At 58.4% G+C, this 10,875-nt stretch overlaps 1 protein-coding gene across 1 annotated transcript; it reads left to right on the top strand.

Annotated features, from left to right (window-relative positions):
* Nucleotides 1-8,839: 8,839 nt before the first annotated feature.
* ESPNL (espin like) lies at nucleotides 8,840-10,565 on the top strand. Its single transcript, XM_068421006.1, has 3 exons — nucleotides 8,840-8,929; nucleotides 9,027-9,188; nucleotides 9,267-10,565. The coding sequence occupies exons 1-3, from the start codon at nucleotides 8,840-8,842 to the stop codon at nucleotides 10,491-10,493; spliced, it is 1,479 nt and encodes a 492-aa protein (XP_068277107.1). The 3' UTR covers nucleotides 10,494-10,565.
* The last annotated feature ends 310 nt before the right edge of the window (nucleotides 10,566-10,875 follow it).

Genomic DNA, 10,875 nt, shown 5'->3' with positions numbered 1-10,875 from the left:
GCCAGCGGCACGCCAGACGTTGTGACCTGCCAGCAGCTGAGGAGCCAGCGAGCCCGGCCAGCGGCACCCATCAAGTCCCGCCAGCAGCAGACGAGACACCAAGTCCCGGCAGCAGCGATGGAGGCGCCCGGGCACGAGGCAGCAGCACCGGGAGCTGCCAGGAGGCCCCAGCCAGAGGAAATCTACCTCATCTGCTTGGATTCCCTGAGAGACCCCGCAGGCTTGCATGGCTTCTGCCACGCCTGCATCCAGCGCTGGGATGACACCGCTGCCACTGCCACCTGCCCCATCTGCCACGTGCCCATGGTGGCAATCCCGTGCCTTCAGGCAGAGGACGTCCCTGCTGAGGTGCACATTGAGGCAGAGGACGTCCCTGCTGAGGTGCACATGCAGGCAGAGGACGTCCCTGCTGAGGTGGCCCGCCATCCCCGCGTCTGCTTCGAGCCCAGTGCGGTGCCGGAGGGGCAGGGGCAGCAGCAGCAGCAGCAGCAGGGCCGTGGACAACCCCAGCGCCGAAGAGTCGCGGCCGAGCACCGGGAGCGCAGCCCCGTCAGGCCCCGCCAGGATGACGAGCTCGTCTGGATTTGGGACATCAACAGGGAGAGATGGTTGGCTTTCCCAGCGGACAGCTGGGAAGAGCAAGAATGGATGCGGAGGATCTGGGAGGAAGAGCTGGGCTCAGGGGACCACGCGGGCTGCCGCCAGCCCCAGTCCCGCCCCTGAGAGGGGCGGCTGGGACACCGGGGTCCCTCTGAAATAAAAACCGCGGGGATGCTGAGAGGGGCCACGGCTGGTTTCTTCCCTGCGGCTTTGCTCATCCCGGTGGGGATGCACCCCCAGAAGGGAAAGCGAAAAGGGAGGGAGAAAGGGAGAGGGAGAGGGAGAATGCCGTGGGACTCTTCCAAGCAGATCCCCGACAGGGCCAGTGTCTGCTCTCCTGAAGGCCAGGACGAGCAAAGAGGCTGAGATGGAGGTTTGGCGGGGACCCTCCTCTCCTCCCCTGGTCCCGCACACCCTGTGCTGTGGGGGGCTGCGATCCCCCGGGGAGGCTCTCGGGGCTGGGGGAGGCAGCCCAGGCACAGCTGCCTGCTCTGCCCATGGGAGAAGCGGCCCCAGCTGGGATGTGTCTCGTATTTAGGGAGGCTCTTCTTCAGGGAAACGCGGAGCCCTTCCCCACTCCCGGGCGTCCCCAAGAGCTGTGCGGTGGCAGTGTGCCCCGAAGGCTGCCAGGCCCTCGCTGCCGCCCCGCTCCGTGCCCTCCCGTGGACCTGGTGGCTGGGGAGCTCCGGGCGCTGGGGCTGAGCTGCTGCCCACACCTGCCGGCCGCCTCGGCAGACCTGGCTTCCCAGGGAGCGGCCCCAAACATCAGTGTCGTGAGTTTTGGGGGCCGCATCTGCCCCAGCAAGGGCAGCCGAGCGTGCTCAGGGCAGCCATGGCCTCTCGGTGCCTTCTTGGCCCCGGAGACAGATGCAAAGATGAAAAACTCATGGAGATTTAGATCAGAAAATGCTGGCAAGTGGGAGGTGGCTTTTCGGGACTTCCCAAAGGCTCCCTCTGAGTCGTATCCTCTGGTCGGAGGCCCCAGGCCACGCCAGGCATCGAGGTGGCCCTTTCTGTCCTTCCCCAGCATTCCAGGCAAGCAGGAGGCAGGACCTTTGCAAGGGCGTTCTGGTACCAAGAGGAAGATCCAACCTGTTGGGAATATTGTTATAATGTTGTTACAGCAGCGGGAAAAAGCAAGGGCAAAAGTAAATTGCAGCATAACAAAGAAGGGATTGAGAAATGCTGAATCTACAGTGGGGATTGCCAAGCAGGTGCTGGGCTGGCATGAGGAAGAGGAAGAAAGTTGCAGCTTGCTGATAGGAGGAAGGAGCGCTTGAAAGTGCTGGATCGGTATGTGGCTTCGCTTGTAGTTGCAAAATGAATAGACAAAGTGTATCGAGAAATAGAATGAAACACCACACAAAGCCCTGCTTCAGAATAACCACGGAAGTAGAAACATGTACGGTATAAAGGAGCTGTGCTGCTTGCAATAAATCATCATTGATCTGAATCTCGTCTGTGCGTGCTGTCGTTGCTGCCACAATTGGTGACCCCGGTGTGATCGGCCGGCCGGCGAGGCACGTTCAGAAGAAGGTTTTTGCTGGTGGATCAGCAGCGGGCAGAGCTGCTTACCTGGGAACTTGGTAAGGAGACACCGTGGAATCGGTGAGCCCCCAGGGGCACGATGGGGGTACGATAACTAAGGAAGAGAGACCGTTCTGTCTGTGTGGCAGTCAGCTTTAAAACAACGGGGGATAAGTCTCCCGGACCCATCGTTGTGAAAAATGTTGTTGTTGGGGAAGAAGAAGGGGTGTGATGCACCCCCTATTGCTGCCTTCAGTTTGGCAGCGTGGGAAGGCTGGGGATCTGCCCTCTTTGAGGCAGCGACACACGGGGGTAAAGCTGCTGTAGCACTATTAGTAACTTGGCGTGTGGTGAAAGAGACTGTACAAAAGGTAAAGCAGCAGCAAGACAAGGAGGACAAAGGAGAAAATCCGGAGTCTCCTAACCCTCCTGTGCCATGTATCGGTGGCGTCGGTGCCTCCGCAGGCGAGAGGCGAACACAAAGAGACGCGGCGCCGGTAAAAGTGCAGACGCCTGTACCTGCCGCTCCCCGTGCAGTAGCCGAATACTACAAGAATTTAGAGCAACCATCCCCTTCTCATCCGCCACAACTGCTCAGCGAAGTAATATCAGAAGCTGTCGACGATGGTCGCCCTCCCTCCCTCCCTCTGCACCTCCGCTCTCCGCAGGAGGCTCCTCTGCTAGAGAAGGAGAATTACCACAGGCACTCGATCGGCTGAGTATCACAGCAGGCCCTCTTGTAGACCTAAGAGTGACACCCCTCCAGATAAACTCTTTAGCGTGCCGGGAATTCCTGTGTTCCCTCGGGACCCTGGGAAATTTTGGGAGGCTGTAAAATCACCGGCAGCTCAGGAGGGGGAGGAAAAAGGTGTGGGGGGGGGGAGGCTCTCTCACCCAGAGGCAGCTTGTAGAATATTGTAATCACTGGTGGCCTTTGTGTATCCTAGATGATAAGGAGAAATATCCAAAGAATGGGAGTATAAATTACAACACAATACTGCAATTAATGCTGTTGTGTAGACGAGAGGGAAAGTGGATGAGATGCCGTATGTGAATTTGTTCTTTGCATTACGGGATGATTATGATGTGTGTAAGGAATGTGGTTTGATTGTAAGCGAAGGAGAGGTATCGGCGTTAGAGACAGGGAAAAAGAAAGTGCCTGAGCGTTGTTGTTCAGCACGCAGCATCGGCAGGAGGTGCAACAAGTGAAGTTGCATCCTCTAACAATGGTCCCTCTGCTGACCCTGTGATTTTTAATGATCCTGCAGCGGGTCAACCCCATACACGTGCCCCTTTGGTTGAGAGGCTACAAGAAGTAGTTGAAAAGCAAGTTTTTGATGTTGGTTTCCAAGATACTCTAGTTAAGCAATTAGCTAGGGATAATGCTAATGCTGATTGTCAAAAGATCATTGGAGCGTTACCTGGAGAACCAGATTTGAACGCTGTGATAAAGGCTTGTGCACAAGTGGGTGCTGTGGGACGTCAGGCTCAAGTTCTGGCTGCGATGAGAACGGTGTGGCTTGAGAGTTCTCAGAAATTAATGAAAGATGAGCAAACAGACTGTGCTCTTTCCTCACCACCCAGCAGCTCTGCCTTTCTCCAGCAGGTGGTAGTGCAAACCCAAGTTCAATTTCAGTTTCACCGGGTTTCTTGGATGATTGTTTCTAATGTCTTTATGTGGTGTGAAGGTTTATTGCATTCAGGGCACTGCTCATCATCAAAGGACGGACGCGATGTCAGGAGCTTGTGGCCAGAGATCCTGCATCCCTGACCGTTCCTGTTGCAGCTCAGTGCTTTGAGTGGTGTATGGCCAAGAGCTTTGCCTTGCAAACAGCCATGGGGAATTCCTCGGGACAGGTTGTTTACCCCTTGCCCTCCCATCCTGTTGTAAAATTGAGTGTGGAACTTCCAATTACCACGAGAGAGTTGTGTACGAACACTCCTGGGGAGGGAGTTACCATTGTTACGGATGGATCTGGGACAACAGGCAAGGCGGGCCTGGTCTGGTATTGTGACAGCAAGTGGGAATCTATGGTAGCACAACAAGAGGGTTCACCTCAGGTGGTAGAATTACGAGCTGTATTAGAAGTATTTCAGAATTTTCCCACTCCCTTTAATTTGGTCACTGATTCAGCATATGTGGCTGGCATTGTAAAGCAATTAGATCTGTTAAAGAGCATACACGTAATCAGTGTGTTTTTGAATTGCTGCGAGCTCTGTGGCAAGAAATTCAAGTCCAAACTGCATTGTTTTATGTTTTACATGTAAGAAGTCATACTAATTTCTGACCCCACAAATTCTACTGCACTGACTGTGCAGGTGCCGGACATTACACAGCAGGCACGTATGTCACATGAGTTTTTTCATCAAGGACATCAGGCACTGCGACAACAATTTCATTTGTCACTCATTGATGCTCGGAATATTGTGGCTGTGTGTCCTGATTGTCAGCAACTGCCGCAACCTACGCAGATACAAGGAACCAATCCTCGAGGACTGCAGGCCTTGGACATTTGGCAAACAGATGTAACTCACATGGCTGAATTCGGCAGGTCAAAATATGTTCATTTAACCATTGACACTTTTTCTTCTTTACTTATAGCTACAGCGCAAACAGGTGAAAATGCTGGTCACGTCATTCGACACTGGCGGAAAGCGTTTGCAACTGCGGGCATCCCTAAAGAGATAAAAACTGATAATGGGCCTGCCTGTCGTTCTGCTAAGGTGCAAGCTTTCTTACAGGCTTGGGGTGTTACTCACGTTACTGGCATCCCTCATTCTCCCACGGGACAAGCAGTCATCAACGAGCACGTCAGGCTCTGACACGCATGCTTTTAAACCAAAAAGGGGGAATGAGTGGTGAGACACCTGAAGCCCGACTGGATAAAGCAGTGCATGTACTGAACTTTCTTCAAATTCGAACTGATAAAACTGATCCTCCTGTTGTAATGCATTTTGGGTCAATGAGGGGACGATTGCAGGTGGAACCTGGTGTAAAAGTTCTCATTCGAGACCTGCAAACTGGGCAGTGGACGGGACCACATGATTTATTAACCTGGGGATGGGATTATGCTCGTGTTCCCACAGATGTAGGACCTCGCTGGATGCCAGCCAGGTGTGTGCGTCCCGCCATGGGAAAGGAAAAAGCAGTAACTCAGAATCAGGAGAGAGTCCCTTGAAGATAGGAGGGTTGTGTATAGCTGTTTTTCTCTATACTCTCATAGCAAGCCTTACAGCATGGAAACCATCTCAACCAAAAAACAATGTCTGGGTCACATTAGCAAATGTCACAAGGCAGGACACTCTTTGTCTTGCCACTGCATCCCCTGAGAATGCTTTTTCCACCTCTTTGGTGGGTGTTTGGATAGGTGGCCTGTACCACCAGAGGCTAAAGGGATCTTTCAGAATGAATCATTGGTAAATACCTGGGATGCATGGGTACCTTGTTTGCCTCGAGCACCCTTAGAACCTCAGGAGCTTGAACTTTTAGGGGCAGTTAAAATGGACTATTGCTTGTACTTCAACTGTACAGGGAAAACTCAATCCTTGTCATGGGTAGTTAATTCGAGTCTAGCTGTCTACAGGAACGATAGTGCATGCTGTAATTTCCCTTCTACTAACATCTCTAGATCTTCTAATGCCCCCCTGGCTCTGCCCTCAGGAGTATTTTTTCTGTGTGGGGGGCCATACCTTCTCACATAAAAGGAGGACCATGTAGCTTAGGACGCTTAACTCTTTTGGCTCCTAACACTTCTACGATTTATCAGCATCGCTATGAATGAACCAAGAGAAACATTCATGCCTTTACTGAGGAGTGTGATGACCAAGTCACCCTATGGAATAAGGGTAAAATATTTGCAGCTTCTCTACTAGTGCCTGGAGCAGCTGCTGCTAGAGCATTAAGTACCTTGAATAAGATGGGATGCTGGCTTTCAAAACAGACCAATGCTAGTTCTGAGACCTTAAGTAATTTGCTGTTAGATATATACTCAGTTAAACATGCTACACAGCAAAACAGGGCTGCTATTGATTTTCTTCTATTAGCCCAAGGCCATGGTTGTGAAGAGTTTGAGGGAATGTGCTGCTTTAACTTATCCGACCACTCAGAGAGTCTACACAAACAACTGACCCAAATGAAAGAAAACATGAAACATCACAAAGGAGACAGATCCACTATGTGCGTGGTTAGAGGGCCTGGGACTGGGGGGGTGGCTCGCTGGATTGATTAAAATACTAGTGATGGGCTTCCTTGTCCTTTGCGTTATTGCGCTTGTATTACCATGTATCCTTAAGTGTGTGCAGAGCATGACAGAATCTGCTATAAAAAAGGTATGGATGGTTCTAGAACTTACGGGATCTGCTGATCCTGTGATGCCTGAAGAAATGGTGGGAATGAAGGAAATACGGATGTATCCATGATCTTTTTAAAACAAAAAGGGGGAATTGTTGGGGAATATGAACATGAGCCAGCAGTGTGCCCAGGTGGCCAAGAAGGCCAATGGCATCCTGGCCTCTATCAGGAATAGTGTAGCCAGCCGGTCTGGGGAAGGGATCGTGCCTCTGTACTCGGCACTGGTGAGGCCGCACCTTGAATCCTGTGTCCAGTTCTGGGCCCCGCACTTCAAGAAAGATGTTGAGGTGTTGGAGCGAGTCCAGAGGAGGGTGACCAAGCTGGGGAAGGGTCTGGAGGGTCTGACCTACGAGGAACGGCTGAGGGAGCTGGGGGTGTTTAGCCTGGAGAAGAGGAGGCTCAGAGGTGACCTTAGTGCAGTCTGCAACTACCTGAAGGGAGGTTGTAGTGAAGTGGGAGTCGGCCTCTTCTCCCAGGCAACCAGCGCTAGGACAAGAGGACACAGCCTCAAGCTTGGCCAGGGGAGGTTCAGGTTGGACATTAGGAAGCATTTCTTCTCAGCAAGGGTCATCAGCCATTGGAAGGGGCTGCCCAGGGAGGTGGTGGAGTCACCATCTCTGGAGGGGTTTAACAAAAGCCTGGACATGGCACTTAGTGCCCTGGTCTAGTTGCCATGGTGGTGTCAGGGCAATGGTTGGACTTGATGATCCCTGAGGTCTCTTCCAACCTGGTTGATTCTGTGATTCTGTGATATTGTTATAATGTTGTTACAGCAGCGGGAAAAAGCAAGGGCAAAAGTAAATTGCAGCATAACAAAGAAGGGATTGAGAAATGCTGAATCTACAGTGGGGATTGCCAAGCAGGTGCTGGGCTGGCGTGAGGAAGAGGAAGAAAGTTGCAGCTTGCTGCTAGGAGGAAGGAGCGCTTGAAAGTGCTGGATCGGTATGTGGCTTCGCTTGTAGTTGCAAAATGAATAGACAAAGTGTATCAAGAAATAGAATGAAACATCACACAAAGCCCTGCTTCAGAATAACCATGGAAGTAGAAACATGTACGGTATAAAGGAGCTATGCTGCTTGCAATAAATCATCATTGGTCTGAATCTCATCTGTGTGTATTGTAGTTACTGCCACACCAACCCCCGCTGGGCATTTGGCAAAATCCCCCCGTCAGGGCACAGTGTGACCCTCTCTGGCGCTGCGGCTGCATCGCAGGGTGGCGTCGGCTCATCCCCCCACGAGAGCCGCTCTGTGCCGGGCGTCAGCCTGCACCGAGGCCAAGGGGGGATGGAGAATCAGTAACGGATCCTCACCAGGCCATCGGTGTTTAAAGGCTCCGCTCTGCTGCTTCTTGATTCTATTCCAGCCCCTCGGTGTCATTTCTCACGTGTAACCGAGCCCCACTAATCCGTCCTGGCCATATATAATGGATGGTGGTGGGGTGAAGGAACACAAACGTGGCTGAACACCGGTAATAGATGTCCGGGCAGCGGTGTGGCAGGTCCCTCTGCCGGTACCCGCCCTTTGTGCCAGCCGGTGCAAAACCCTTCCTCTGTCCCCAAAACCCAGCCTGGCCATGTGCGAGGCAGGCGCCGTGACCAGCCTCTGCCATTCTCCGCTGGCCCAGGGAGCGGGACAAGGCTTGGAGCCAAGCCACCGAGCCGCTGTTTCCAGGACTGGCGCTGGTGCCACCCACTGAGCCCCGGCGCTGCCACTCGATGCCCCCGTCAAATATTAATGCGATGCTCACTGTGCGCTCTGCCCTGCCCCAGCACTGCAGCCGTGGCCCCTGCCTGCGCCAGGGCTGCCCGACCCCTCCAGCCTCCCCTCCCGCCCCGTAGTGCACATTACTCCCTGCCCGGGGACCTTGGGGGTGCCGCTGCACCCACCTTTGGGTGTTGCCCGGGCAGAGCACGCAGGACCCGACTCCTTGCACCCGGTGGTGGGCTCCCAGGTGTCTCCTGTCCCCGGCAGCCGGCTCAGCCCCCCGCGGCAGGTAAGGCCCATCCGCCGGGGAAAGCCAGCCGGGGGGAGCGGGGCAGGGGAGCGGAGGCATCGCGGTGTCCCCCGAGGAAGGGCTGGTGGTGATGGGGGTGGCCCTGGGCTCGGTCCTCTTCTGCGGAGGCATCGTGGTGTCCCCCGAGGCAGAGGGGGCAGCAGGGGCTCTGCAGCTCCTCCTGAGGGAAACGGCCACCCGTGGGTCTTTCCCGGGGAGGGAGTGATGTGCCGGGCACGCTCACGGGGCACCCCTCACACGCGGCGGGGGCCCTGGGGGTGTCGGGGGTCCATCTCCCCTCGCCTGCCCTCCTCCAGGAGCAGGCCTGCGCCTCTCCCCCCCGGCAGCCACCCGGCCCGGCGGGGGATGGAGCCCGGCAGGTCGGTGCCGGCGGAGCTGAAGCTCCGCAAGCCCTCGCAGCGGGCCAGGATCCCGGCGCCCTTCTTCGCCCACCCGGTAGGTCGCTGGCTCCGCCCGCGGCCCCCGGCTCGTCCCCTCGGCCGCCGCCGCCGCCCCTCCCGAGCACCCCCCCCCCGTGCCTCTGCCCGCGCAGGGTGGGGCGGAACCCCCCGGGCCGGACCCCGCGGAGGCGGACGCGGACTCGCTGGTGCCCACGCACGACGAGCGGGGTCGCCTCATCCCCGAGTGGAAGCGGCAGGTGATGGTGCGGCGGCTGCGGGCCCGGCTGGCGGGCGAGGAGGCGGCGGGCGGCCAGGTACGGGGCGTCCCGGGGATGAGGGGGGGGGGCGGACACGCTGCCGGCCCGGGGGGAGCTGACGGTCCCTCTCCGCAGGACGCGGGCTGCTGGCGCTTCTCGCCCTCCCTCCAGGCCGTGCTGGGCCCCTTCGGGGAGCTGCTGACCGAGGCAGACCTGCAGCAGCTGGAGCGGGCGGTGGAGAGCCTGCGGCTGCGGCGGCGGGGCGAGGTGTACCAGGGCGAGCTGCGGCGCCTGGCCCGGGAGCTGCGGGCCCTCCTGCCCGCCCCGCTGCTCAGCATCACGGTGCGCAGCCCCCCGCCCGCCCCCGGGCAGCCCCTGCCCCTCTGGTGCGGCCGCCTGGCCGGCGCCGTCAGCAGCCTGGCCGCGCTGCTGGACCACGCCGAGAGGACGCGGGTCGCCTCCCCCCCCGCCGCCGCCGCCGCCGCCGCCGCTCCCCCCGCCGCCGTCGGGCAGCCCCGGGAGCCGGCGGGCAGCCTGGCGCAGCGGGAGATCCGGCAGTGCGGCGTCTGTGTCCGGAGCCTCCGCGGCGCCTTCGAGCCGGCGTGGGGGGCGGCGGAGGGGCAGGCGGCCGGGGGCAGCGGGGCGGAGGCCGCCAGCGACTCGGGCATCAGCTGCGAGGAGGCGTTTTCCGACGGCGGCGGCTCCCCGGGGCCGGGGCCGGAGTGGGGCAGCCTGAGGAAGGAGCGGATCGTGATGCTCTTCCTGGGCCACTGGAGACGCTCCGCCTACAGCCCCGCCGGGGACCCCCGGGAGGTAGCGGCGACCGGGGAGGGGGGGGCGGCCCGCTTGGCGCGGCAGAGAGCGGCCATCCAGCGGCTTCTGGGCGGCTGGCGGGACGCCGCCTGCCGCCGCCCCCCGCCGCCCCCCGCCGCCGCCGGCCGCGCCCCGCTCTCCCCGGAGCAGTTCGTGGCGAAGGCCGGGGGGGCACCGGCCGACTACGAGAGCCTGTCGCTGGAGCAATTCATGCTGGGCTATTTCCGCATCCTGGAGCAGGAGCTGCCCCCCGAGGAGCGCCGCGGCCGCCACCTCCTCTGCTTCGAGGTGTTCGAGCAGCTGGGCCGGCACGGCTGGCGGGCCGTACGCGCCTTCCACCGCGCCGTCACCGACGAGATCGCCGCCGGCCGCCGGGGCTGGCGGGACGGCTTCGACGACATCAAGGCGAAGTATTTCGGCTCCCCTCGGAGCTCATCCCGGCAGCCGGGGGAAGGCGGGGTAGAGGGAGAGGAGATCTGCCGCTACATCGACCGCAGCTTCGCCTTCTGGAAGGAGAAGGAAGCCGAGATGTTCGGCTCGGAGGAGTGATGCCGGCTGGCGGGGAGGGCGGTGGGATCCCGCGGGCTGCAATAAACGCCTTTTCGGTTCTGTGCGAGCTGAGCGAGGCTTCCCGGGGCGATGGCGCACCCCACCCCGCTCCTCCCCACCCCCCCGGCATCGCTGTCGTGGCCCCCCGCTCCCCGCGGCCGTTTATTTGTGGCCGCTGAGGAGTGAGATAACATCCTATATTTAACCCTCGGCATCGGCAGCCACCGTCGGGGGGGAGGAGGGACATCGCGGGGACCCCTTAGAGCGATGGGGCGGAGAGGGGGGGGATGCGGAGGGCAGCCGATCCCCCTGCCCCGGCTCGCCGAGCACGGCTGGGCGCGGAGGGATGCTTGCCAAAAAGCATCAAAGCCGCGGGGCGACG

This window comes from Nyctibius grandis, chromosome 32, assembly GCF_013368605.1.
Source record: "Nyctibius grandis isolate bNycGra1 chromosome 32, bNycGra1.pri, whole genome shotgun sequence".
NCBI lineage: Eukaryota > Metazoa > Chordata > Aves > Nyctibiiformes > Nyctibiidae > Nyctibius > Nyctibius grandis.
Note: the sequence above shows the minus strand (reverse complement) of the source record. Positions and strands in the feature narration are given on the sequence as shown.

Coding starts and splice junctions, on each gene's coding strand:
- ESPNL (XM_068421006.1), top strand. CDS start 8,840: ATGGAGCCCGGCAGGTCGGTGCCGGCGGAGCTGAAGCTCCGCAAGCCC. Junction 8,930..9,026: donor CGCCCTTCTTCGCCCACCCG/GTAGGTCGCTGG, acceptor CTGCCCGCGCAG/GGTGGGGCGGAACCCCCCGG. Junction 9,189..9,266: donor AGGAGGCGGCGGGCGGCCAG/GTACGGGGCGTC, acceptor CCCTCTCCGCAG/GACGCGGGCTGCTGGCGCTT.